This window comes from Chiloscyllium plagiosum, unplaced genomic scaffold (assembly GCF_037043375.1).
Source record: "Chiloscyllium plagiosum isolate Xiang-an unplaced genomic scaffold, Cpla_swu_hap1 HiC_scaffold_35, whole genome shotgun sequence".
Classification (NCBI taxonomy): domain Eukaryota; kingdom Metazoa; phylum Chordata; class Chondrichthyes; order Orectolobiformes; family Hemiscylliidae; genus Chiloscyllium; species Chiloscyllium plagiosum.
In genome coordinates, this window is record NW_028270173.1 from 5,165,422 (window position 1) to 5,193,049 (window position 27,628).

Genomic DNA, 27,628 nt, shown 5'->3' on the forward strand with positions numbered 1-27,628 from the left:
CAGTATATACCTATCCCTACCCATTGCTATTGTAAACATAACCGGACTATGGTCACTATCACCAAAGTGCTCACCTACCTCCAAATCTAACACCTGGCTGGGTTCATTCCCCAGTACCAAATCCAATATGGCATCGTCTCTTGTTGGCCTGTCTGCACTGTGTCAGAAAACCCTCCTGCACACATTGAATCAAAAACTCACCCATCTAAATTACTTGAACTATGGTATCCCAAGGCAATATTGGGGAAGTTAAAGTCCCCCATAACAACTACCCGGTTACTATCGCTCCTTTCGAGAATGATCTTTGCCCTCCTTTCCCCTACAACCCCGGAACAATTCAGAGGTCGATAGAAAGCTCCCAACAGGGTGACCTCTCCTCTCCTGTTTCTAATCTCAGCCCAAACTACCTCAGTGGACGAGTCCTCAAATGTTCTCTCAGCTGCTGTAATACTACCCTTGATTAACAATGCCACCGCCTCCCCCCACCCCACCCCACCCCACCCTTTTACCATCATCTCTGTTCTTACTGAAACATCTACATCCCAGAACCTGCAACAGCTGTTCCTGTCCCTCCTCGAGCCATGTCTCTGAAATGGCCACATTTCCCTCTACTCCCATCAACCTTCACTCATCAGACAGTCCCTCCAACCCCTGGAGCAGCTGAGTGAACCTTCTCTGCATTGCCTCCAATACCAGGCTCGTATTGCGGCTGTGGTCCGACTCGTGCCTTGCACGACCTTAGCAAACTTTTATAGCCCATTCCCTTTGAAGTAAAGACCAATTCCACTTCCCTTCCCAACTTCCTGCTGAACTTGGAAGCTGGGCTTTTTTGTGATTCACAGATGAGAAATTCCTGAATTCCCTCTGTCCTGCAGCTGCCTGCAGTCTCTCTCTCTCTCTCTCTCCATTTCAATAATATTCAGCTCCTCAATTCTTCCTGTCTCTTGTTACAAAGAATCATGACCTTGAAAGGCTCCAGTAAAACCAGTAAATCCTGGGAATGGTATCTACTGGGAGAAAGTGAGGACTGCAGATGCTGGAGATCAGAGCTGAAAATGTGTTGCTGGAAAAGTGCAGCAGGTCAGGCAGCATCCAAGGGAACAGGAGAATCGACGTTTCGGGCATAAGCCCTTCTTCAGGATTCCTGAAGAAGGGCTCATGCCCGAAACATCAATTCTCCTGCTCCTTGGATGCTGCCTGACCTGCTGCACTTTTCCAGCAATGGTATCTACTGGTCCAACTCCAGTAAAACCAGTAAATCCTACTGGTCCAACCCCAGAAAAAACCTGGGAATGAACATACTGGTTCAACATCAGTAAAACCAGGAAAACCAGGGAATGATAGCAGCTGGTCCAACCCAAGGAAAACCTGGGAATGACACCAACTGGTCCAACTCCAGTAAAATCAACCTGGGAATGACAGCTACTGATCCAATCCTAGTAAAACCTGAGATTGGCAGCTCCTGGTCCAACTCCAGTAAGGCCTGGGAATGACACTTACTGGTCCAATTCCAATAAAACCGTAAAACCTGGGAATGACAGCTACTGGTCCAACTCATAAGCTTCACAATGGAGCTCCCTTATGTTCACATCCCTGTTTTTGTTTCATTTAACTGGGATTTCCCTGCAAGATGGTGCAACGTGAGGCCATCTGACCCATCAATCCCATGCTGGCCCATTGTTGAGTAGGTAGATTGGTTGGAAGCGACAAGCCCAGAGGAGCACGCACCAGGTAATCTTAAAACAAAAGCAGGAAATGAGGAGCCAAAACTGAAATTGCTGGCAAAACTCAACAGGTCTGGAAGTATCTATGGGAAGAAAGCAGAATTAATGCTTTGAATCATCTGTACTACATGACAATGCTAATAGAGCATTGGGCCTTATTTCAAGGGGGTTGGAGTATCAGAGTAGGGAAGTCTTACTGCAAATGGTTTGAGGAAGGGTCACTCAACCTGAAACGTCAACTCTGATTTCTCTCCACGGATGTTGCCAGACCTGCTGAGCTTTTCCAGCAATTTCTGATTTTATTTCTTCCTGCAACTCTACAAATTGCTGGTGGGACCACACCTGGAATAGTGTGAGCAGCTTAGCGTCTCCTTCCTGAAGGAAAGGTATCATTTCATTGGAGGCAGTTCAGAGAGAAGGTTCACTGGGATGATCCCTGGGATGGAGGGATTGTCTTAGGAGCAAAGGCTAAACAGGTTGAGACCCTATTCGCTGGAGTTTGGAGGAATTAGAAGCGATCTCAGTGTGACCAGAACTGGAGAGGCCTCACTACTGTCCTGTCCAACCTCAACATGACATCCCAACACCTGTACACAAAGAATTATGTATCTGAAGCTCTAGATTGCTCTGTCCTTAGTACTGGATGAGCACTTCCAATGCCAGGGCATAGTAGGCAATGGGTCAAGTGCAAGGTGAATGGGATTACAGTATTTTGGTGGTTACTGGTTGGCACAGACATGATGGGCTGAAGGGCCTGTTTCGATGCTGTATAACTATGACTCTATGACTACCCAGAGCCCTACCTTTAATTGTATAAGTCCTGTCCTTGTTTATTTTTCCAAAATGTAATACCTTGCATTTATCCAAATTAAACTCCACCTGCCGCTCCTCATCCCATTGACCCAGTTGGTCTCCAGCAGAAAACCTGCTGGAGGTTCGGCGGGATCTCCTGCAATCAGTCCATGAGGAATTCTCTGGCATGTCTTTGCTTAGCCTGTCCCAGGATAGATGTGTTGTCCCAGAGAATTGCGAGAGGCCTGGCACTCCAACCACAACGCCATAAACAAACACATAGACCTACATACCATCTGTCAACCCCTCCGAAAACGAACAGGAAATGACATCACCACAAACCCCAGGAACCCCATCCAGGACAAACATATAAATAGAAAGCAGGAGACAACAGCTTCGCTTCACTTGGAGGTCACCACTGATGATGTTACCGAGCCAGGTAATGAAACGTCTGGATATCAAACCTACAGCGCAGCGAGCAAACCTACACCCGAAACCTCAACCTGAGCTACAAACCTTGCAACTATGATGTTATTTTGATCCTGCATGGGTATGTAATTATATTTCCCTGAAATTGCCTTCTCTGTTTAACCTCTGGCTGTTCTCAGTAAAACAACGTGAGCATGTCCAGCCTTGAGTCACTGAGCCATGTGACCTTGCTTGCAGCCTGCGGTTAGGAACCAATGCTGACACTTTGATCAACCTCACACCCCAACCGTTAACCCTCTCTGTCCTGGAGACTGTTCTACAGTGGGTTCAGTGAGACTCAGATGGACTGGTGCAGAGAGATCTCCCAGTGATCCGAGTGGGATCAGCTCTGGGCAGAGACTCCACCCCACCTTGGGATCCCAGCTGACAGTGTCACTCACCTGAACGATGCCATGGGGTGGGCTGGTGACAGAGGCACTGGCTTGGAGGGCTCACAGCAGAGACTCAAGGATGTGGACAGCAGATCCAGGTCACAGTTAGACAGACAGACTCAAAGGAACAGACTCAAACGAAGAGACTGTATACAGTGTTCCCCCCCCCCCCCCGGAGAGAGTGTGTGTGATTTTATACAGTGTCCCCCTGGGTGGGGGAGAGTGTGTGTGATTTTATACAGTGTACCCCTGGGGTTGGGGGCGGGGGGGAGAGTGTGTGTGATTTTATACAGTGTCCCCCCTGGGTGGGGGGGGAGGGAGGGGAGAGTGTGTGTGATTTTATACAGTGTCCCCCCGGGATGGGGGGGAGGGAGGGGAGAGTGTGTGTGATTTTATACAGTGTCCCCCCGGGATGGGGGGGAGGGAGGGGAGAGTGTGTGTGATTTTATACAGTGTCCCCCCGGGATGGGGGGGAGGGAGGGGAGAGTGTGTGTGATTTTATACAGTGTCCCCCCGGGGTGGGGGGGAGGGAGGGGAGAGTGAGTGTGATTTTATACAGTGTCCCCCCTGGGTGGCGGGGGAGTGTGTGTGTGATTTAATACAGTGTCCCCCTTGCGTGGGGGGGAGGGAGGGGAGAGTGTGTGTGATTTTATACAGTGTCCCCCCCGGGTGGGGGGGAGGGAGGGGAGAGTGTGTGTGATTTTATACAGTGTACCCCTGGGGTTGGGGGCGGGGGGGAGAGTGTGTGTGATTTTATACAGTGTCCCCCCTGGGTGGGGGGGGAGGGAGGGGAGAGTGTGTGTGATTTTATACAGTGTCCCCCCGGGATGGGGGGGAGGGAGGGGAGAGTGTGTGTGATTTTATACAGTGTCCCCCCGGGTGGGGGGGAGAGTGTGTGTGATTTTATACAGTGTCCCCCTTGCGTGGGGGGGAGGGAGGGGAGAGTGTGTGTGATTTTATACAGTGTCCCCCCCGGGTGGGGGGGAGGGAGGGGAGAGTGTATGTGATTTTATACAGAATCCCCCCGGGGGTTGGGGGGGGCGGGGAGACTGTGTGTGATTTTATACAGTGTCCCCCCTGGGTGGGGGGGGAGTGTGTGTGTGATTTTATACAGTGTCCCCCTTGGGTGGGGGGGAGGGAGGGGAGTGTGTGTGTGACTTTATACAGTGTCCCCCCCGGGGTGGGGGGGAGGGAGGGGAGTGTGTGTGTGATTTTATACAGTGTCCCCCCGGGTGGGGGGGGAGAGTGTGTGTGATTTTATACAGTGTCCCCCTTGGGTCGGGGGGAGGGAGGGGAGAGTGTGTGTGATTTTATACAGTGTCCCCCCTGGGTGGGGGGGGAGTGTGTGTGTGATTTTATACAGTGTCCCCCTTGGGTGGGGGGGAGGGAGGGGAGTGTGTGTGTGACTTTATACAGTGTCCCCCCGGGGTGGGGGGGAGGGAGGGGAGTGTGTGTGTGATTTTATACAGTGGCCCCCCGGGTGGGGGGGGAGTGTGTGTGTGATTTTATACAGTGTCCCCCCGGGTGGGAGAGTGTGTGTGATTTTATACAGTGTTCCCCCGGGTAGGGGGGGAGTGTGTGTGTGATTTTATACAGTGTCCCCCTTGGGTGGGGGGGAGGGAGGGGAGTGTGTGTGTGACTTTATACAGTGTCCTCCCGGGGTGGGGGGGAGGGAGGGGAGTGTGTGTGTGATTTTATACAGTGTCCCCCCGGGTGGGGGGGGAGTGTGTGTGTGATTTTATACAGTGTCCCCCCGGGGTGGGGGGGAGGGAGGGGAGAGTGTGTGTGATTTTATACAGTGACCCCCCGGGGTGGGGGGGAGGGAGGGGAGAGTGTGTGTGATTTTATACAGTGTCCCCCTTGCGTGGGGGGGAGGGAGGGGAGAGTGTGTGTGATTTTATACAGTGTCCCCCCCGGGTGGGGGGGAGGGAGGGGAGAGTGTGTGTGATTTTATGCAGTGTCCCCCGGGATGGGGGGGAGGGAGGGGAGTGTGTGTGTGACTTTATACAGTGTCCCCCCCGGGTGGGAGAGTGTGTGTGATTTTATACAGTGTACCCCCAGGGTGGGGGGGAGGGAGGGGAGAGTGTGTGTGATTTTATACAGTGTCCCCCCGGGGTGGGGGGGAGGGAGGGGAGAGTGTGTGTGATTTTATACAGTGTCCCTCCTGGGTGGGGCGGGAGGGGAGAGTGTGTGATTTTATACAGTGTCCCCCCTGGGTGGGGGGGGAGGGGAGAGTGTGTGATTTTATACAGTGTCCCCCCTGGGGTTGGGGGGGGGGGGCGGAGAGTGTGTGTGATTTTATACAGTGTCCCCCCTGGGGTTGGGGTGGGGGGAGAGTGTGTGTGATTTTATACAGTGTCCCCCTGGGGTTGGGGGTGGGGAGAGTGTGTGTGATTTTATACAGTGTCTCCCCTGGGTGGGGCGGGAGGGGAGAGTGTGTGATTTTATACAGTGTCCCCCCTGGGGTTGGGGGTGGGGAGAGTGTGTGTGATTTTATACAGTGTCCCCCCTGGGGTTGGGGTGGGGGGAGAGTGTGTGTGATTTTATACAGTGTCCCCCCTGGGGTTGGGGGTGGGGAGAGTGTGTGTGATTTTATACAGTGTCCCCCCTGGGTGGGGCAGGAGGGGAGAGTGTGTGATTTTATACAGTGTCCCCCCTGGGTGGGGCGGGAGGGGAGAGTGTGTGATTTTATACGGTGTCCCCCCTGGGTGGGGCGGGAGGGGAGAGTGTGTGATTTTCTCTGGAGGGGAGTGTGTCTCTGGGATGGCCCTATTTTCCCCAGGGTCACCCTGACACAGGGCAGTGTGTATACTGTGGATTAATTCCCGTTTTCAGATGGGACATGTTTTGTGCTGAGCTCTCAGTTTTGGATCCTATCGAGTCTGTGCGTGGGATCCACTCGGTTGAAACCAGATCACATTCATCTTCCTCAGAGCTTTGGCTGAGCTGAAATTCCCATGCGACAGCCTGTTCCCCCTCCCCGTTGATCTGGAAGAGGATGTGGATCAGTGCTGGGGACTTTTCACTGGTCTGGTTGTGGGATTTCCAGCCTCATTGGGGATTTCCTCAGTTAGCTCACACAATACAGCCCTCGCCCTCACCGCACTGAGCTCTCGCAGTGTCTGGCACTGACAGGTTCCTGCAGATTTACCCCCCTCAGCCCAGTCCTGCCTGAGCAACACTCAACTCAGACTGTGAGTGGGCATCAGCTGGTAAGTACCTACTTCCCCACTTCCCCTTCTCTCCGACACCCTCCTCTGCTCTCCAGCTCTCTGCTAGAGCTGTGCTTGGTTTGCAGATAGGCTGCAGAAGTGGATAAGCACAAGAGATTAAGTCACCCACCCCACCAGTTCACAGAGAGACAGACAGACACACACACACACATACACACTCACACAGACACACCAACTCTCAGACGCACACACGCACATTCTTTGTCTCTCTCACACACACACACACACACACTCTCAGACACACATACACTCATGCACACACATATACAGCTCTCTCTCTTTCATTCACACACTCATATACACCACACTCACAGACACAAAATCACACAAAGACACACGCTCACACACTCACACACTGACACATCCACACTCTCACACAGACACACACTTGCACACAGACACACACTCACACATAAAGATACACACACAGACACACAAAAACACAGACACACACATACACACAGAGATACATACACACACTCACACACACTCACACATAGACCCACAGATACACACTCTCACACAAACACACAGACACATAGGCATACACATACAGAGACACACACACAGAAACACACACATAGACACACACACACATACAAATGCACACACACAAAAACTGCACACACTCTCTCACACTCACATGCATAGATGACAGGAACATGAAAAGTATTCTGAGACAGTGATGATAGAGAGGGTGAACGCAGTCTGGTTAGAGCTGGTACAGACAGACTCAGGCCATTAGAGTGCAGCAAAAGTATTATGGAGGGTGGGTAAGTGTTCGGGTAAATGTATAGCGTGAAGGGAGAGGTTAGAAAGGATTTAGTAAACGTGAGAGCAGGAGAGTACAGAGAGATTAGGATGCAGAGGGAAGGAGAGAGGCGTTGGGGGGGAAAGGGGAGAGGAGAGATGGATAGAGAGATGGGGCAGAGAGAGGGGGGCAGAGAGAAGGATTGAGAGAAAGGGGGAGAGAGTGAGGGAGGAGCGAAGGATTGAGAGAGGTGCAGAGAGAGAGGGGAGAGATGGGGGCAGAGAGAAAAGGGGGGGGGGGAAACATGACAGAGAGGGGGGAGCAGAGGCAGAGGGCAGAGAGTGAGAAAAGGATAGAGAGAGCAGCAGAGGGAGAGAGTGGGGACAGAGAGAAAACAGAAGTAGTGACTGGGAAAGAGTTTCTCTCACATGGGTGAGACAGCACTGTCAGAGTGTTGTAGAGGGAGTGAGGACCAGACAGAAAGAGAGGGAGAGGGTCTGAGAATGTGGGGGAGGGGAGCAGGGAGGGAGAAGGAAGTGTCTGGTCATGGAAAAATGAGGGTAAGTGGTGAGGAGTAATCAGTGAGAACATTAGCATGGACTGAAGAGAGAATGGGACTGAGTGGGTGGGAAATGGGGGGGGGGGCTTGTGACAGACGAAAGGAAAATCGCAAGAGAGGGAAAGAGAGAGAGAGAGCGCTCTCAATGAGATAGAGATGGAGAATGAGGAAGGGGGCTGTAATGGAAAGAGAAAGACACAGAGGGAAGAGATTATGAAGGAGAATTTGTGGGGGGGGGGGCAAATTAAAGAGGGGAAGAGTTAGGAAGAGGGAGATGTCAGTCACTGCCCTATAACATGGGAAAATGCTATTCCACTAACTGAGTAATCATGTCAGTGTGGGTCTGTGTGGGTGGGAGTGTGTGTCTGTCTGTAGGTGATTGTGACTGTGTGTGTGTCTGTATGACTGTGAGTGTGTGTGTGTGTGTGTGTGTGTGAGAGAGAGAGAGAGTGTGTCTGCCTGTGGGTATGGGTGAGACAGAGAATGTTGAGAAGGTAGCCTGTGTAACTACCCCCTTGCTGACGCTCCCTGACCCCCACAATGAGTTGTGCCACTAATCTGGAAAGTGAGCTGGACTGGCAGGGGATTAGTAAATGTCAGTGAAATATCTATAAAAATCCCAGAGGAACTCCAGACTGGAGCACGTTGAAAACCCCCCTCACTATGCCCGTGGGCTGTGGAAATTCCAAAGTGCTGTGTACAAAACTCAGACAGACCCTCCCAGTTTCCGAGTGAATACATACTTCACACAGATAAACACACACACACACACTCACTGACCGAGAGACAGAACACGCAACACGCACACAGAGAGAGAGAGAGGAAGGAGCCTGGTCACTGCTGGGGTGAGTAACAATCCTGGTTCTCTCGCTGACTCATAGCCCTGCTACAATTTGCTGTGAAATCCAAAATCTTCGTTTTTAAATGAACTATGAGATTAAGTGACATTTGATCAATGTGATGAATATCAGATCGCTTTAAAATGTGGTTCCAGTGAGCTTTCACAGGAAGGGAAAGATATGTGGAGCCTCGACACCCCTGCTCAGTCTCCCTCTCCCTCAGTCTCCTCTCCCATCCCCCCCTCCCTCCGTCTCGCTCTCCCTCCCTCTCCCTCCCCCTCCTCCGTCCTCGTCTCCCTCCTTTCTTCCCCCACTCTCCCCTTCCCTCCCACCTCTCCCTCAGTCTCCCTCTCTTTCCTTCCCTCCTTCCCCGTCAGTCTCCCTCTCCATCCTTCCTTCCCTCTCTCCCTCCTTCTGTCACCCCTCTCCCTCAGTCTCCCTCTCCCTCTCTATCAGTTTGTCACTCCCACCTCTCCCTCAGTCTCCCTCTCCCTTCCCCTTCTCCCTCAGTCTCCCTCTCCCTTCTTCACTCCCACCTCATGATGAATGGGAAAAGTGACCTTGTAGAGATTTATAAAATCATGAGGGGCATGGATAGGGTAAATAGACAAGGTCGTTCCCCTGGAGTGGGGGAGTCCGGAGCTAGAGGGCATAGGTTTAAGGTGAGAGGGGAAAGATATAAGGGGCAACGTTTTCACACAGAGGGTGGTACGTGTATGGAATGAGCTGCCAGAGGATGTGGTGGAGGCTGGTACAATTACAGCATTTAAAAGGCATCTGGATGGGTATATGAATAGGAAGGGTTTGGAGGGATATGGGCCAAATGACACTGGAGTAGGTTAGGATATCTGGTCAGCATGGATGGTTTCCGTGCTGTATGTCTTTATGACTCTAACTGATGGTGAGTGGAGCCACTGATGTGTGATTGGGGGGTGATGGTTAACGATAATGGGGCTATTGATGACAGCGGGGGTGGGGGTGGGGGTTCACATGGCCTTTCAATCCACCTTTGCCCTGGATGAGTTTTATGAGTGTCTGTGAGAGAATTGACGTGAGACCTGGCTGACTCTAACTATTCCCCCCCCCCCCCCCCCCCCGCTCCCAACTTCCCTCTCAAATCCCTTCAAACATCTCCAGGACCGCAATCCATCCATATCCTGAAACCTGAACTGTCAATTTCACCCTCGGAATACCCGCAGCTTGTTCCAGGGAATATTCACTGCACTCTTCCATCCCCACCCCCCCCTTCCATCCCCACCACCCCCTTCCATCCCCACCCCCCTTCCCATCCCCACCCCCCCCTTCCATCCCCACCCCCCCCTTCCATCCCCACTCTATCCTTCCCAAACTCCAGGGGAGCGGACTGACTGAGATCCACCGGGTCTTGGGCCTCGACTGACTGGGATCCCCTGCGGCCCAGTCTGACTGGGATCCACTGCGGCCCGGTCTGACTGGGATCCCCTGCGGCCCGGTCTGACTGGGATCCACTGCGGCCCGGTCTGACTGGGATCTATTTGATCTGGAGTCTCTCTGTGCACCTTGGTCTCTGAACAAGTCCATTGGAGCTAGGGATCTCCTTGGAAAGAGCTCTCAGTGCAGCTGAGAGGGGTGCTCTCCAGCAGTTGGTGAACCAGGAGACTGCTCGGCCTCTGCCAGCCATTCCTGCCTGGACTTTCAATTACTGCGTCAGGAGAACTCTCAACATTTGATCAGCTCCCGAGAGGAAACCATTGATACAGCTGGCTCCAATTCAGTTCTCGGCCAATCGTAATTCCGCTGTCCCTCCCCTCTCCAAAACCCCAACCATCACACGCAGACACACACTCACACACAGAGACAGACACTCTCCAACTCTCTCTCTCTCACACAGACACACACTCTCCACTCCATCACACACATTCTCTCAAACACACACACACTCACTCTCTCACTCACAGAGACACTATCTCTCTCTCTCTCTCTCTCTCTCCAACAGACACACACTCTCTCACTCTATCACACACACTCTCACTCACACACACGCACACAAACACACTCACTCACTCACAGAGACAGACACTCTCTCTGTCACAGATACACACTCTCACACACACACACACTCACATACACACACACTCACATACCCACAGACACACACACACTCTCTCCCTCTCTCTCTCTCTCTCTCTCTCACTGACTTACACGCTCAGTGGCGTACACAGACACAGACAGACCCCACTCTTCAGAACATTGGCAGGATAGTCACAGACAGGATAGTGCCGGGTGTGTATGAGGGGTGGATCAGGAAAGTGGCAGGGATGAACAGTTCCACAGCTGGGAAAATGAAGGCGGGGGGAAGGAGTGAAAGGGACTGAGCCGGGCTGTGACCAAAACCGGAGGGAAGAATTGTCACTCCTCTGAGTCAGACGTCTTGCATGTGGGTGACCTTTGAGTGAGAAAGGTGCCGAGGATGAATTCTGTTGGTCTCACGTCCCCAATCATCACGGGGAGTTTTTGTATGTCATCACAGTTAGTCAGAGGGTGACAGAGACCAGGGAGCTGCCGATGACAGACTGAGTTTCAGTCTGATGAACTGAAAGTCCCGGGGTTTAGTAACCAGCCCTCTGTCCTACTCTTTCTGGTTACTCAGGGTTAAAGCAGAGGGCTCCTGACTTGCCTGGCCATGAGCTTGCTGTTTGTGAAACAAGCAGACAGCTTCCTGAGGAGCTGGAAGGGTTCTCTGTCCATGAAGGAAGCTGGTGAAGATCAGAAGGACTGGCACCACGATACCAGGGCCGACCAGGGATTCGACCACAAATACTACTGCGGGGCGTGTGAGCACCTGATGAGGGACCCTGTTCAAACAGAGTGCGGCCACCGTTTCTGCCTGGAATGTCACTGGGCCCTCCTGTAAGTTTCCATTGGGTATACACCGGGCCCTCCTGTAAGTTTCCACTGAGTATACACTGGGGGCGTCCTGTAAGTTTCCACTGAGTATACACTGGGGGCGTCCTGTAAGTTTCCATTGAGTATACACCGGGACCTCCTGTAAGTTTCCATTGGGTATACACCAGGCCCTCCTGTGTGTTTCCATTGGGTATACACTGGAGCTCTCCTGTAAGTTTCCATTGAGTATACACTGGGCCCTCCTGTGTGTTTCCATTGGGTATACACTGGAGCTCTCCTGTAAGTTTCCATTGGGTATACACCGGGACCTCCTGTAAGTTTCCACTGGGTATACACTGGAGCATTCCTGTAAGTTTCCATTGGGTATACACTGGGCCCTCCTGTAAGTTTCCATTGGGTATACAATGGGCCCTCCTGTAAGTTTCCATTGAGTATACACCGGGACTTCCTGTAAGTTTCCATTGGGTATACATTGGGGCCCTCCTGTAAGTTTCCATTGGGTATACACTCAAGTCCTCCTGTGAGTTTCCATTGGGTATACACTGGGGCCCTCCTGTAAGTTTCCATTGGGTATACACTGGGGCCCTCCTGTAAGTTTCCATTGGGTATACACTGGGGGCCTCCTGTAAGTTTCCATTGAATATACACCGGGGCTCTCCTGCGTGTTTCCATTGGGTATACACCGGGACCTCCTGTAAGTTTCCATTGGATATACACTCGAGCCCCCCTGTAAGTTTCCATTGGATATACACTCGAGCCCCCCTGTAAGTTTCCATTGGATATACACTCGAGCCCCCCTGTAAGTTTCCATTGGGTATACACTGGGGCCCTCCTGTAAGTTTCCATTGGGTATACACTGGGGCCCTCCTGTGAGTTTCCATTGGGTATACACTGGGGCCCTCCTGTAAGTTTCCATTGGGTATACACTGGGGCCCTCCTGTGAGTTTCCATTGGGTATACACTGGGGCCCTCCTGTAAGTTTCCATTGGGTATACACTGGGGCCCTCCTGCGTGTTTCCATTGGGTATACACTGGGGCCCTCCTGTAAGTTTCCATTGGGTATACACCGGGGCCCTCCTGTGTGTTTCCATTGGGTATACACTGGGGCCCGCCTGTGTGTTTCCATTGGGTATACACTGGGGCCCTCCTGTGAGTTTGATCCTTTTAAACACCTCAGTCGATCCTTCCTCATTCTGCTTCATCAGTAGCGCCATTGGATTGTGCTGTTGCCCCTGAGCTGATGTGTGGAATACCCCGAGTTTGGAGTTCAGCCTCAGATATAGTCTGCCTTTCCCCGAGGAATTGCTCAGGTTCTCTACATTGGTCGAAGTAACAGTAATAAGGATTATTATTTAAAGGGTAAGACGTTGCAGCATGCTGCTATGCAGGGGGACCTGGGTGTCCTTGTGCATGAATCGCAGGAGCTTGGTCTGCTGGTGCAGCAGGTCATTAGGAAGGCCAATGGAATATTATCCTTCATTGCTAACGGGATTGAGTTTAAAAGCAGGGAGGTTATGTTGCAGCTGTACACGGTGCTGGTGAGAGTATACGTGGAGCTCTGCGTGCAGTTTTGGTCTCCTTTCTTGAGAAAGGATGTATTGGCACTGGAGGGGGTGCAGAGGAGGGTCACTCGGTTGATTCCAGAGTTGAGGGGGTTGGTTTATGAGGAGAGACTGAGCAAACTGGGATTATATTGATTGGAATTCAGAAGAATGAGAGGGGATCTAACAGAAACATATAAAATTATGAAGGGAATGAATGAGCTAGAAGCAGGGAGAATGTTTCCACTGGCAGGTGAAACTAGAATTAGGGGGCGCAGTCTCAAAATGAGGGGGAGCAGATTTCGGACAGAGCTGAGGAGGAACTTCATCACCCAGGGGGTTGGGAATCTGTGGGCTCCCCTGCAGTTAAGGCTACTCCCGTTGAATGTTTTTAAGGTAAAGGTAGATTTTGGGACAAATTAGGGGTTACGGTGAGAGGGCAAGTCAGTGGAGCTCAGCCCATGAGAAGATCAGCCATGATCTTATGAAATGGTGGAGCAGGCGCGAGGGGCCGAATGGCCTCCTCCTGCTCCAGGTTCTTACCTTCACTGGTGGAGATGCTGATCTCACCACACTGCCTGCTCTCTGAGCTGGAGCTCAAATCTCCTGCCGATGGTCGTATGAACAAGTGAGAACCTAGGAGTCTCCCCCTGATTGTCAGTTACCGTTGGATCGGGAACCCCATGGCCACTGTGTGCACTTTGATTCCCTCTGCTCTGACAGAGAGGTCAGTGAGACAACAGAACCGTTGTGAGGTTTTCGGACGTTGGGGGCTTTTAGAAATGCAAATGACTCCCCTTTCTCTGACCAGGCCGGAACATTCTGGGCTGGGTGCTGAGCGGGGAAACCTCCTGTTCACTGTCTCGCCGCCCCCGCCGCGGTCCCCAGGACAGTCACGAGAAAGAGAACACCCCACACAAGGTCCCAAGGGTGTTTAGCTCTACCCGGACTCAGTGCCATGGAGCATTGGCGCAGACAGAGATGTGTTGTCCATCAGGACCCAATGCAAGAATGCCAAAGAATCAAGACAATTTGCGCTGCAGGGGCAAAGGTCATTGCTTGGTGGGCTCTGATTGGCTGCGGTGTTGCTGTTGAAGAAGGCAGCTATGGGCTCCTGAGGTTTCTTTTATTGGAATAAATCACAGAAGGCGCAAGGCTTAAGCATGTCCCTTTTGTCTGCGGTGAACACAGGTCCCTATGTGTCAGTTGTTAGTGAGCCCCATTGCAAGCTGGATGGGTGATCTGAGATAGTGTGTTCTTGCTCCTGCAGGTTCACCCATCACATACAGCCCCAGCAACAGAACCACCTCTCAGTGTCAGCGATTCATTGGCATTTTGCAAACGTGGGCTGGTCGAGCATCTGTCGAGAGCAGCTGGATTGGGGAGGGGGGGGGGGTGGGGTGGGTAGAGAGAGGGCGTGCTGTGTCAGAATTACTGAAGCATTTTGCCTGGCATCAGATTGGCACTGGATTCCGAACACCACCAACACTGCTGTTGGTCTGGCAGGGCATTGTGTAAACAGTGGAGCTGAACAAAATCCGATCTCAGAGTCAGTGTGATTCCCATCGGAGATTGGTGAAAGTTGGGGGTGGGAGGGGGTGTAGCAATCATTGCAGCTCTGAAATTCCGATGCTGCAGAAGTGACCTCGATAATAAGGTCCTGTGGGCGATGCCAATGTGAGGACAGGCGATGGTAAGGACATTCGGTGTTGAATTAACCCCTGAATTAAAACGCTTCCCCCTCCTCCTGCCAACAGGAAAGAATCTATGCCTTGCCCATCCTGCTTACGAGATAACGGAATGGTTGAGAACCGTTCGTGTGCCACGCTGGAGAAAGTAAGCACGCGTGTTCTGTATGTTCTGTTACATATGTGTTCTGCTCGAGACATGCCAGCGATTGGCTGAAAATTCTGAAATACCAGCGAGAGGTTATGAGACTGAGGTGGTGGGTTTATACCGAACCCCCTCACTGCTTAACAATAGGTCCAGATACTTTACATAATCGACAATTTCAAACAAAGATATCGAGAGAAGGCGTTCAGAGTTTATTTTACGCGCCGAGTGAATTGGGCGTGACTCATTGTATTGGGAACATGCCTCCCATTCCTGCTATACCATTCGACTGGTCCTCAGCTGGTGTGAGTCTGATTGAAACTCCAACCTCCTGTCTACCTCTGTCTCACAATCTCTCAAATACATACACACACACACACACACACACACCCCCCACACACACACACACCCCCACACACACACACACACAATCATACACACAGACATACACTCCCACATATACACACACACACTCTCATACATAGCATACACACACAGTCACACAGAGCCACACATACACACACTCTCTCTCACACACAGTCACACGTACACATATGCACACACACACACTCTCATACACATTGTACACACACACAGAGCCACACATACACACACACACACACACACAACCTTTCACAAGAGGAATCGAGGGTTCTGGGGAAAGTGGATGTGAGAAATGTCAGATCAGCTGAGGACAGTAGAGCAGGTTGGAGGGGCTGACCAGCCTCCTGCTCTTCCTGTTTCCTCTGCTCTTCTGGTGGTGAGATGTCAGACCCAGTCACACAAGCCAGACACTAGTCCCTGGGTATATACTCCCAGCCGGTCAGGGCTGACGGTATTTTCTGGTACTTTGCCTGACTGTTGCTTTCTGCCTGTCCTGTTACAGTGTTTCAGGGACAGAGCCATTGCTAAGGAGATCCTCAACCTGCAGGTCTACTGTCGCAACGAAGGCTGTGACTGGAGCGGACCACTCCGGGAGCTGGAGGTAAGATCCTACTCCCAGAGCCGTCTCACCGTGAGGGTCCGGGCTGAGGAGCAGAGCAGCGACGGGAGGGAGGTGCCAATGGCAGATACTCACCACATCCTCACCACCCCGCCCAGGTCTAACCCTTGCCCCACCACCCAATGGCCGATAGTGTCGGGCAAGTCTCAGACACGGGGGGGGGGGGCCAAGATCAGAGAGAGGCAAAACGCTGTCTCTTCCAGGGTGTCCGAGTGAGGCGGGCTGGGCCGCAGGCGCCTTCCTACAGTGAACAGCCCACTGCACGCTGCACCCGCACATCCGAAACCCCCAGCCGGGTAACGGTGGCTGGCCTTCTCTGGGGCGCAGGCAGGGTGGGGGTGTGTTGGGGGGTGGGTGGGGTGTGGAAGTTGGGACTACGCTCTGGTGGCCAAGAGAGATGCCGGGGGTGGGGAGGAAAGGGGGGACTGGGGATGGGAATGGGTGGATGTTAGGAAGGCCTCAGGCCTCAGTGTCCAGTGAGTGACCCTCTCCCTCTCCCTCTCCCTCTCCCTCTCCCTCTGTTGGTCTGTTGCCTTGTCGCAGGGTAAGCATGGGCCGAGCTGTGAGCGCAGGTTGCTGAGATGTCCCTTCAGCTTCGTCGGCTGCAGAGAGATGGTGAGTGATCTCCTGCCCATCCCCAGCCTCGCCCCACCCCTCCGCTCTTGCCCCCTCCCTCCCCCTCCGCTCTTGCCCCCTCCCCATCCCACCCCGGTCTGCTCCCCCAGCCCGGTGTCACTGATGCTATGAGACTGTTGGTGTCCCGGGCGCTATCTAAACGTAGACCGCTGCCAAAGGGAAGGATTCGGGGGGGGGTGGTGGGGACATGGTGGTGGGGTTGTGGCAGGGGGGTGTCAGATGCCCGGAATGCCGTCCTCTCTGTCTCAGGGTGGGGATTGGCACCAGGACTCCCAGCAGGTGTTTCCAGCCTGATGTTGGGGAGCGTTGGGTGGGGTGCGGTTCTTCACCCAGAGAGTGATGGGTGTGTGGAATGCTCTGCCCCAGAGGGCTGTGGAGGCCCAGTCTCTGGATACTTTCAAGAAAGAGTTGGATAGAGCTCTTAGAGATAGTGAAATCAAGGGTTATGGGGATAAGGCAGGGACAGGATACTGATTGAAGATGACCACCCATGATCATAATGAATGGTTGTGCTGGCTCAAAGGGCCGAATGGCCTACCCCTGCACCTATATTGTGTGACCGCAAGCGGGTCTTGGATTCTAACCCCTCCGAGAGGAAGGGACGCTGCCCCGCGTCCCAGGAGCTGGTGCTGCCTGGCGGAGGTGGAAGTGGAATATGGAACAGTCAGGCTCCCTTCCCAGGACAGGCCCCAGGCTCCTCACCTCTCCCCAGCCTTTAACTCCAGGCCTGGTCGGGCTGGGCCAGGCCTGGGGGTGGGTTACGGGTACTCCCACATCCCTGGGCTGATCCAGCTGCTGATGTGTGTGCCTTTCCCAGGTTTCAGGGGCTGACCTGCACCAACACAAGCTGAGCTGTATTCAGCAGCACCTGGACTACATGCTTGAGGCCTTTCGGCAGGGCCTGGCGAAACAGGCCCCAGGATCAGGAGCCAGCCTGGCTCTGCCGGAGGGGGTCCTGGGCGACAGTGACGGTGAGGAACTGCCGAGGGACACGGAGGAACAGCATGATCTGAGGGTGAGGGTGCAGACCTTTGAAAACATCGTGACCGTGCTGAATCGGGAAGTGGCAAACACGTCTAATACTCTGATGGCCCAGGAGAGGAAGCTGAAGGAACAGGAGACAGTGACCACACAGCTCAGAAACAAGGTGGGTATTTCACAACAGTCTCTGTATGTCTGTGTGTGTCGGTGCCTCGGTGCGTGTCTGTGTTTGCCTGTGCGTGCATGTGTGCGTGTTCGCGCATGTGTGTCTGTGTATGTCTGTCTGTGCATGTGTTTCTGTGTGTGTGTGTATGCATCTGTGTGTGTCTGTCTGTCTGTCTGTGTGTTTGTGCATGTGTTTCTCTGTGTGTGTATCTGTGTCTTTGTATGTGTGTCTGTCTGTGTTTTGCCTGTGTGTGTCTGTGCATGTGTGTCTGTTGCCTGTATATCTGTGTGTGCATCTGTCTGTATGTCTGTGTCTGTGTTGCCTGTGTGTGTTTGACCTTATCAAACAGGGACAGGGGGAGGCCATTCAGCCCCTCCAGCCTGCTCCACCATTCAAGTGTGTATGTGTGCGAGAGAAAGTGTCTGTGTTTGTGAGTGTGTGTGTGTGTGGGGGGAGAGTGTGCGAGTGTGAGAGAGAGAGTATGTCTGTCTGTGTGTGCGTGTGAGTGTGTGCTGGGTAGAGAGTGTGTCTGTGTGTGTGTGAGAGAGACAGAAAGTGTGTGTCTGTGTGAGTGTGTGTCTGTGTGTGTGGGGAGTGTGTGCATGTGTGTGTCTGTGTGAGTGTGTGTGAGAGTGTGTGTCTGTGTGTGTGGGGGAGAGTGTGTGTGTGTGTGTGTCTGTGTGAGTATGTGTCTGTGTGTGGGGGGGGAGTGTGTGTGTGCTGGGTAGAGAGAGTGTGTGTGTGTGTGTGTCTGTGTGAGTGTGTGTGAGAGTGTGTGTCTGTGTGTGGGGGAGAGTGTGTGTGTGTGTCTGTGTGAATGTGTGTCTGTGTGGGGGGGGAAGTGTGTGTGTGTGAGAGTGTGTGTCTGTGTGTGTGGGGGAGAGTGTGTGTGTGTGTGTGTGTCTGTGTGAGTGTGTGTGAGAGTGTGCATCTGTGTGTGGGGGAGAGAGTGTGCATGTCTGTATGTGTGAGTGTGTGTGAGAGCGAGAAGTTGTCTGTGTTTGTTAGTGTGTGTCTGTGTGAGTGTGCGTGTATGTGAGTGTGTGTGTGTCTGTGTGTGGGGGAGAGAGTGTGTGTGTGTGTGAGAGAGTGTGTGTGTGTGTGTGAGTGTGTGTGTGAGTGTGTGTCTGTGTGTGTGGGGGAGAGAGTGTGTGTCTGTGTGAGTGTGTGTGAGTGTGTGTGTGGATCTGTGTGAGTGTGTGTGTGGGGGGGAGAGAGTGTGTGTGTGTGTGTGTGTGAGAGAGAGAGAGTGTGTGTGTCTGTGAGAGTGTGTGTCTGTGTGTGTTGGGGAGAGTGTGCGCGTGTGTGTCTGTGTGAGTGTGTGTGAGAGTGTGTGTCTGTGTGTGTGGGGGAGTGAGTGTGTGTGTGTGTGTTTTTCTGTGTGTTTCTGTGTGAGTGTGTGTGAGTGTGTGTGTGTGGGGGGGAGAGAGTGTGGTTCTGTGTGAGTGTGTGTGTGGGGGGGAGTGAGTGTGTGTGTGTGTGTGTGTATTTTTCTGTGTGTTTCTGTGTGAGAGAGTGTGTGTCTGTGTGTGGGGGGGAGTGAGTGTGTGTGTGTGTGTGTTTCTGTATGAGTGTGTGTGTCTGTGTGTGTGGGGGAGTGAGTGTGTGTGTGTGTGTGTGTGTGTGTGTTTTTCTGTGTGTTTCTGTGTGAGTGTGTGTGTGAGAGTGTGTGTGTGTGTGTGTGTTTCTGTATGAGTGTGTGTGTGTGTGTGTGTGTGAGGAGGGGGTCAGTGTCTTGTCAATATTGGAGTTTAGCAGCGATGATGATGGACAGGTCGATGACACAGGATCGCCACTGTAGGCTAACCCCAGCACACTGCCCCTTACTGCGAATGAACAGAGAGGCAGAGTCCACCCAAGAGCATCTCGGGTGAACTTTACATCAGAACCGGGAACAGGAGTGGGCCGTTTGGCCCATCAATCCTACCCCGCCATTCAATAAGACTGTCCCTAGTTGCCCCCCTTGAGTAGGTGGGGGTGAGCTGCATTTACTGCCCCTGTCCCTAGTTGCCCCCCCCTTGAGAAGGTGGGAGTGAGCTGCATTTCCTGCCCCTGTCCCTAGTTGCCCCCCCCTTGAGAAGGTGGGGTTGAGCTGCATTTACTGCCCCTGTTCCTAGTTGCCCCCCCTTGAGAAGGTGGGGGTGAGCTGCATTTACTGCCCCTGTCCCTAGTTGGCCCCCTTGAGAAGGTGGGGGTGAGCTGCCTTCTTGAACCGCTGCAGTCCATGTGCTGTGGGTAGACCCACAATGTCCCTTAGGGAGGGAATTCCAGGATTGGGACCCAGCCACACTGAAGGAACGGCCGATATATTTCCAAGTCGGGATGGGGAGGGGCTCGGAGGGGAACTTGCAGGGGGTGGGGTTCCCATGGATCTGCTGCCCTGGTGCTTTGAGAAGGTAGTGTCTGAGGAATTTAACCCCTTACTGCTGCCGACACTGGCGAGTTTCTAAGCCTGTCAGACCTCAGTGAGACACTAGGCACTGTGCACAAACCCCGGGGGTTGGGGAGATATAACACCAGACAAACACCCTCATCCTTCGCTCATGATCTTGCTTGAGCTGTGTCGTTTAACCGCCTGCAAATGCCTTCCTCAGATCCAGCAGCACGAGAAATCGATCTGCCTGAAGGACCTGGTCATCGCTGACCTCCAACTGCGTCTCGATATCCTTGAGCACACATCCTACGACGGCACTTTGGTCTGGGCCATCTCCGACTTCACCCGCAAGATGCAAGACGCCATTGACAGAAAAGTGCCCTCCATCTTCTCCCCACGTAAGGCCTCGTTCACTGGCCCCATCCCCACCCCGCGCCCACGTTCGCTTCCTCGGAGAGAGGTGATATTTCTCCCCAGCTCTGTTCCCCGCAGTGGGCGATCCCTCCTTCTGAGGTGTTCCCGGATCTCCTACACAAGGCAGAAGGGGAACGCCCTCTTCCCATCCATCCGCAAACATTGCGGCACGTTGTTGTCAGTCGCTGGTTGGGCCCAGCATTTCTTACCTGTCCCTTATTGCCCCTCGAGAAGGTGTTGGTTTGGAGGGGGGTGGGGGAAAAGAGCCCTGTGGTGTGTACAGTGCAGACCCAGACACCGTGCTGATGGTGAGGACATTGTTTCTGTTGTGGTTCAGTACACCTCGCGCAGCTCACTCCCATCAGATACAGGAACAGGTTTAGGGTATTCGGCCCATCGAGTCTGTCCACCATTCCATCATGGCTGACGCGTTTCTCTCTCTCTCTCTCTCTCTCTGCCACAAAGTGCCAGCCATGTTACACATGACCCCAGGCCCAAGGACAGATGTGACGGAAGTGGTTTTGTTCCGATTAAAACCAACTTGTCCCCGTCCCTGTTCCCGATGCAAAGGTTTTGATTCCAGGGGGTGTTACCTGGGTCGAGATTGGGCCCGTTGCCGTGGTGTTGGCTCTTTGGGTTAGCGGTGCAGAGAGTGAGAATTCTCCGGGCGCCCTCCTGTCCGAATTATCCGCTGATTTCTTTTCTCTCTCCCCGACAGCGTTCTTCACAGCTCACTGCGGATACGTGCTGTGTCTGCGCCTCTACCTCAACGGGGACGGAATCGGGGCAAACACTCACCTCTCACTCTTCCTGGTCATCATGAAGGGAAAGTACGACGCCATCTTGGAATGGCCCTTCAGCAAGAAGGTAACTCGGTGACAGAGTAAAGGGGGTCACTGTGACGTGGTGAGGAATGATGGGAGTGCAGCCCTGATGGTGATCACCCTGATGGAGTGAGGGATGATGGGAGTGTCGTGCTGACGGGGGTCACCGTGATGGAGTGAGGGATGATGGGAGTGCGGCCCTGACAGGAGTCATTGTGACAGAGTGAGGGATGATGGGGGAATAGAGCTGATGGGGGCCGCCCTAACGTTGTGAGGGATGATGGGAAAGTGGAGGTGATGGGGGTACTGTGATGGAGTGAGCGATCATGGGAGCATGGAGCTAATGGGGGTCACTGTGACAGAATGAGGGATGATGGGAGCGTGAAGTTGATGGGGGGGTCAATGTGATGGAGTGAGGGATGATGGGAGTGCGGTCCTGGTGGAGTCACCCTGACAGAGTGAGGGATGATGGGAGTGCGGCCCTGATGGAGTTACCCTGACAGAGTGAGGGATGATGGGAGTGCGGCCCTGATGGAGTCACCCTGACAGAGTGAGGGATGATGGGACTGCGGCCCTGATGGAGTTACCCTGACGGAGTGAGGGATGATGGGAGTGTGGAGCTGATGGGGGTCACTGTGATGGAGTGAGGGATGATGGGAGTGCGGCCCTGATGGAGTGAGAATGATGGGAGTGAGGCCTTGATGGAGTTAACCTGACGGAGTGAGGGATGATGGGAGCGTGGAGCTGATGGAGTCACCCTGACGGAGTGAGGGATGATGGGAGTGCGGCCCTGATGGAGTCACCCTGACGGAGTGAGGGATGATGGGAGTGCGGCCCTGATGGAGTCACCCTGACAGAGTGAGGGATGATGGGACTGCGGCCCTGATGGAGTTACCCTGACGGAGTGAGGGATGATGGGACTGCGGCCCTGATGGAGTTACCCTGACGGAGTGAGGGATGATGGGAGTGTGGAGCTGATGGGGGTCACTGTGATGGAGTGAGGGATGATGGGAGTGCGGCCCTGATGGAGTGAGGATGATGGGAGTGAGGCCTTGATGGAGTTAACCTGACGGAGTGAGGGATGATGGGAGCGTGGAGCTGATGGAGTCACCCTGACGGAGTGAGGGATGATGGGAGTGCGGCCCTGATGGAGTTACCCTGACGGAGTGAGGGATGATGGGAGCGTGGAGCTGATGGAGTCACCCTGACGGAGTGAGGGATGATGGGAGTGCGGCCCTGATGGAGTCACCCTGACGGAGTGAGGGATGATGGGAGTGTGGCCCTGATGGAGTCACCCTGACGGAGTGAGGCGGGGTGGGAGTGCGGCCCTGATGGAGTCACCCTGACGGAGTGAGGCGGGGTGGGAGTGCGGCCCTGATGGAGTTACCCTGATGGAGTGAGGGATGATGGGAGTGCGGCCCTGATGGAGTTACCCTGACGGAGTGAGGGGGGGTGGGAGTGCGGCCCTGATGGAGTTACCCTGACAGAGTGAGGGATGATGGGAGTGTGGAGCTGATGGAGTTACCCTGACGGAGTGAGGGATGATGGGAGTGCAGCCCTGATGGAGTCACCCTGACAGAGTGAGGGGGGGTGGGAGTGCGGCCCTGATGGAGTCACCCTGATGGAGTGAGGGGGGGTGGGAGTGCAGCCCTGATGGAGTCACCCTGACGGAGTGAGGGGGGGTGGGAGTGCGGCCCTGATGGAGTTACCCTGACAGAGTGAGGGATGATGGGAGTGTGGAGCTGATGGGGGTCACTGTGATGGAGTGAGGGATGATGGGAGTGCGGCCCTGATGGAGTCACCCTGATGGAGTGAGGGATGATGGGAGTGCGGCCCTGATGGAGTGAGGATGATGGGAGTGAGGCCTTGATGGAGTTAACCTGACGGAGTGAGGGATGATGGGAGTGTGGAGCTGATGGGGGTCACTGTGATGGAGTGAGGGATGATGGGAGTGCGGCCCTGATGGAGTCACCCTGACGGAGTGAGGGATGATGGGAGTGCGGCCCTGATGGAGTCACCCTGACAGAGTGAGGGATGATGGGAGTGCGGCCCTGATGGAGTTACCCTGACGGAGTGAGGGATGATGGGAGCGTGGAGCTGATGGGGGTCACTGTGATGGAGTGAGGGATGATGGGAGTGCGGCCCTGATGGAGTCACCCTGATGGAGTGAGGGATGATGGGAGTGCGGCCCTGATGGAGTCACCCTGACAGAGTGAGGGATGATGGGAGTGCGGCCCTGATGGAGTCACCCTGACGGAGTGAGGGATGATGGGAGCGTGGAGCTGATGGGGGTCACTGTGATGGAGTGAGGGATGATGGGAGTGCGGCCCTGATGGAGTCACCCTGATGGAGTGAGGGGGGGTGGGAGTGCGGCCCTGATGGAGTTACCCTGACAGAGTGAGGGATGATGGGAGTGTGGAGCTGATGGGGGTCACTGTGATGGAGTGAGGGATGATGGGAGTGCGGCCCTGATGGAGTCACCCTGATGGAGTGAGGGATGATGGGAGCGTGGAGCTGATGGGGGTCACTGTGATGGAGTGAGGGATGATGGGAGTGCGGAACTGATGGGGGTCACTGTGATGGAGTGAGGGATGATGGGAGTGCAGAGCTGATGGGGATCACTGTGATGGAGTGAGGGATGATGGGAGTGCGGCCCTGATGGAGTCACCCTGACGGAGTGAGGGATGATGGGAGTGCGGCCCTGATGGAGTCACCCTGACGGAGTGAGGGATGATGGGAGTGTGGAGCTGATGGAGTTACCCCGACGGAGTGAGGGATGATGGGAGTGTGGAGCTGATGGGGGTCACTGTGATGGAGTGAGGGATGATGGGAGTACGGCCTTGATGGAGTCACCCTGATGGAGTGAGGCGGGGTGGGAGTGCGGCCCTGATGGAGTTACCCTGACAGAGTGAGGGATGATGGGAGCGCGGCCCTGATGGAGTCACCCTGACGGAGTGAGGGATGATGGGACCGTGGAGCTGATGGGGGTCACTGTGATGGAGTGAGGGATGATGGGAGTGCGGCCCTGATGGAGTCACCCTGATGGAGTGAGGGATGATGGGAGCGTGGAGCTGATGGGGGTCACTGTGATGGAGTGAGGGATGATGGGAGTGCGGCCCTGATGGAGTCACCCTGACAGAGTGAGGGATGATGGGAGTGCGGCCCTGATGGGGGTCACTGTGATGGAGTGAGGGATGATGGGAGCGCGGCCCTGATGGAGTCACCCTGATGGAGTGAGGGATGATGGGAGCGTGGAGCTGATGGGGGTCACTGTGATGGAGTGAGGGATGATGGGAGTGCGGAACTGATGGGGGTCACTGTGATGGAGTGAGGGATGATGGGAGTGCAGAGCTGATGGGGGTCACTGTGATGGAGTGAGGGATGATGGGAGTGCGGCCCTGATGGAGTCACCCTGACGGAGTGAGGGATGATGGGAGTGCAGCCCTGATGGAGTCACCCTGACGGAGTGAGGGATGATGGGAGTGCGGCCCTGATGGAGTCACCCTGACGGAGTGAGGGATGATGGGAGAGTGGAGCTGACAGGAGAGAGTGTGTCAGCATGAACAAGAGAAGTAAGGCCGTCTCTCTCTCTCTGCTTTGCCTCCAGGTAACCTTCCGCCTGTTGGATCAGAGTGCCAGGCGTCAGCACGTGGTGACTGCCTTCAAACCAGACATTAGCTCTGCCTCCTTCCAAAGGCCCGTCCAGGCCATGAACATCGCCAGTGGCTGCCCAGAGTTCCTGCCCCTTACCCAGCTCCATGCCAACTGGCAGGGTTACGTCACCGATGATGTCATGTTCATTAAGGCCAGCGTGGACTCTTAGAGGGGGAACACTGGGGCTGGGACAGGGGGGAATAGGGGCCGTGACCTGGAACCTACCTCTGAACACTGTGGGTGAGAAACAGGAGCCACTCGGTGGTGATGTTGGCAGAGTTACGGTGATTATTCACAGTGAGCTCCAGGCTGGCCTGGATCCCAGACATCTCAACATCCTAACGCTTCAAGTTCTGGACTGCACTTCGGTCGTGAAACCTGTCTCTCAGCGAGCATCAGGAATTCTTATTTATATATTTAAATATGTACATGATATCAATCATACAGATCAAACCGAGAGGGGAGGGAGGGGCACTGATACCCTGCTGGGCGATACGGCCTTGCCCTGTGCTGACCCTTACATCAAACTCCTCAGAATGAAGATGGGCAAGCGTTCAGGAAGTTAGCCTTCAACTCATTCACTTACTCACTCCCAGATTTTAGCAGGGAGGCAGAGAGTGAGAGACACTCACTCAGAGAGTGAGTGACAGAGAGAGAGACGGAGACAGAGTCAGAGAGAGAGAGATGGAGACAGAGAGAGAGAGAGAGATGGAGACAGAGAGAGAGAGAGACGGAGACAGAGTCAGAGAGAGAGATGGAGACAGAGAGAGAGAGAGAGACGGAGACAGAGTCAGAGAGAGAGAGATGGAGACAGAGTCAGAGAGAGATGGAGACAGAGAGAGAGATGGAGACAGAGTCAGAGAGAGAGAGATGGAGACAGAGAGAGAGATGGAGACAGAGTCAGAGAGAGAGATGGAGACAGAGAGAGAGAGAGAGACGGAGACAGAGAGAGAGAGAGAGAGACGGAGACAGAGTCAGAGAGAGAGATGGAGACAGAGAGAGAGAGAGACGGAGACAGAGTCAGAGAGAGAGATGGAGACAGAGAGAGAGAGAGAGACGGAGACAGAGTCAGAGAGAGAGAGATGGAGACAGAGAGAGAGAGACGGAGACAGAGTCAGAGAGAGAGAGAGAGAGACACAGAAGAAGAGATACACAGAGAGAGAGAGAGAGAGACACACACAGAGACACATGCACAGAGAGACACAGAGCGAGACACATAGAGGTACAGAGAACGACACATGCACACACACACAGAGACACACAGACACAGAGGCACATAGAGAGAGAGAGAGAGACACACGCACTGACAGAGTGACACAGATACCTTATTAAGAGGAAGTGATGATAGTCTCTGGTAGATCTGGTGAGGTATTCCAGAAATGTGAACACCAATCCCAACCACAGCAGTGCAGGAGAATGGAACCTATCAATAGCTCCTGGATTGTGGCCTGACCCCCCTCACCTTTAGTTCACGGATGTGTTTTGAGAGGAAATCCGCAGAAGCCTGGCCAACAGTGTGACTCCAGAGCCTACAGGGACAGAGTGGACTCTGAAACAGCCTAGCACACCCATCAGGGTCAGGCCAAGACACTGTGCTGGACGACAGAAGATGGGGTGGGCTTGAGACTGGGGGTGAACCTGGGCTGGGCTGGGGGGATTGAACAGGCTTCCTGGGGTGGGGCTCTGAGCAGCCAGAGAACTGGGAAGGTGAGCTGACAGCGATCAGGCCCTCACCTGGGCCATGCAGAGACAGGCTCTTCCAAACGAGGAGCCCGCTTCCCCATGCAATACTCCCCATTCAGCGGTCAGGGATCAAACTACCTCTGCCGTAACAACATTCAAACATCCTGCATTCGATGGGCTTTTCGATGTGGAGATGCTGGTGTTGGACTGGGGTGGACAAAGTTAACAATCACACGACACCAGGTTATAGTGGTGATTTGGAAGCACTAGCTTCCGGAACGCTGCTCCTTCGGCAGGTGAAATCTGAAGTCTACCCTTCTCCTGATGAAGGAGCGGTGCTCCGAAAGCTTGTGATTCTAAATAAACCTGTCTGACTGTACCCTGGTGTTGTGTGACTTCTGACCTTGTCCTTTTTGACAAAGGGAATTCCAAAAAGAGACATACACACTGACAGCCCCGGGAGACAAAACAATGGTTGTCTTTGGTTTAAATGTGCACGCCTTACTTTTACCCAAGAGCCCCCTCCCCCATTTTGAGAATCTCCCAGGAAACATCTTCCCACGTCCTCAGTGTCAAGTTCAGTCACCCCTGATCCTTGTAAATTCCAGAGGAGAGTGAGCTCAGTCTGGTGAGACCCTCTCTGAATCACTCCTGACACATGACCAGCTTACTGCTGTGGGGTATCCTTTTGCGTTTGAACTCCAAACTTGAGTTTCCACCAGCAAACCGCAGGAAGTGGCAGACAGAGAGCTTCCTAATAGTGCGAATACATTCAGTGCTGTGCTGTCTCTGGGATTGATCGAGGCTGAATCTCCAACTACTGGCTGGGACTAGTGTTGTTCGGATCCCACACTGTGTTGTGGGACTGTGTGAAA

At 53.7% G+C, this 27,628-nt stretch overlaps 1 protein-coding gene across 4 annotated transcripts; it reads left to right on the top strand.

The window, feature by feature from the left end:
• Positions 1–2,926: 2,926 nt before the first annotated feature.
• Positions 2,927–27,453, top strand: LOC122541513 (TNF receptor-associated factor 2-like). Of its 4 annotated transcripts, none has more exons than XM_087979127.1 (9): positions 2,927–3,066; positions 11,388–11,647; positions 14,943–15,021; positions 15,905–16,003; positions 16,565–16,636; positions 17,475–17,804; positions 20,399–20,576; positions 21,311–21,459; positions 25,024–27,453. In XM_087979127.1, exons 2-9 carry the CDS (start codon positions 11,421–11,423, stop codon positions 25,237–25,239), a joined length of 1,350 nt encoding a protein of 449 aa, XP_087835253.1. In that variant the 5' UTR covers positions 2,927–3,066; positions 11,388–11,420; the 3' UTR covers positions 25,240–27,453. The 4 variants fall into 4 exon arrangements, with proteins under 4 accessions (XP_087835253.1, XP_087835255.1, XP_087835254.1 ...); XM_087979128.1 differs by lacking the exon at positions 2,927–3,066 and adding an exon at positions 6,436–6,588; XM_043678333.2 differs by lacking the exon at positions 2,927–3,066 and adding an exon at positions 8,346–8,764.
• The last annotated feature ends 175 nt before the right edge of the window (positions 27,454–27,628 follow it).

Coding starts and splice junctions, on each gene's coding strand:
- LOC122541513 (XM_087979127.1), top strand. CDS start 11,421: ATGAGCTTGCTGTTTGTGAAACAAGCAGACAGCTTCCTGAGGAGCTGG. Junction 16,637..17,474: donor TCGTCGGCTGCAGAGAGATG/GTGAGTGATCTC, acceptor TGCCTTTCCCAG/GTTTCAGGGGCTGACCTGCA. Junction 20,577..21,310: donor GCCCTCCATCTTCTCCCCAC/GTAAGGCCTCGT, acceptor TCTCCCCGACAG/CGTTCTTCACAGCTCACTGC.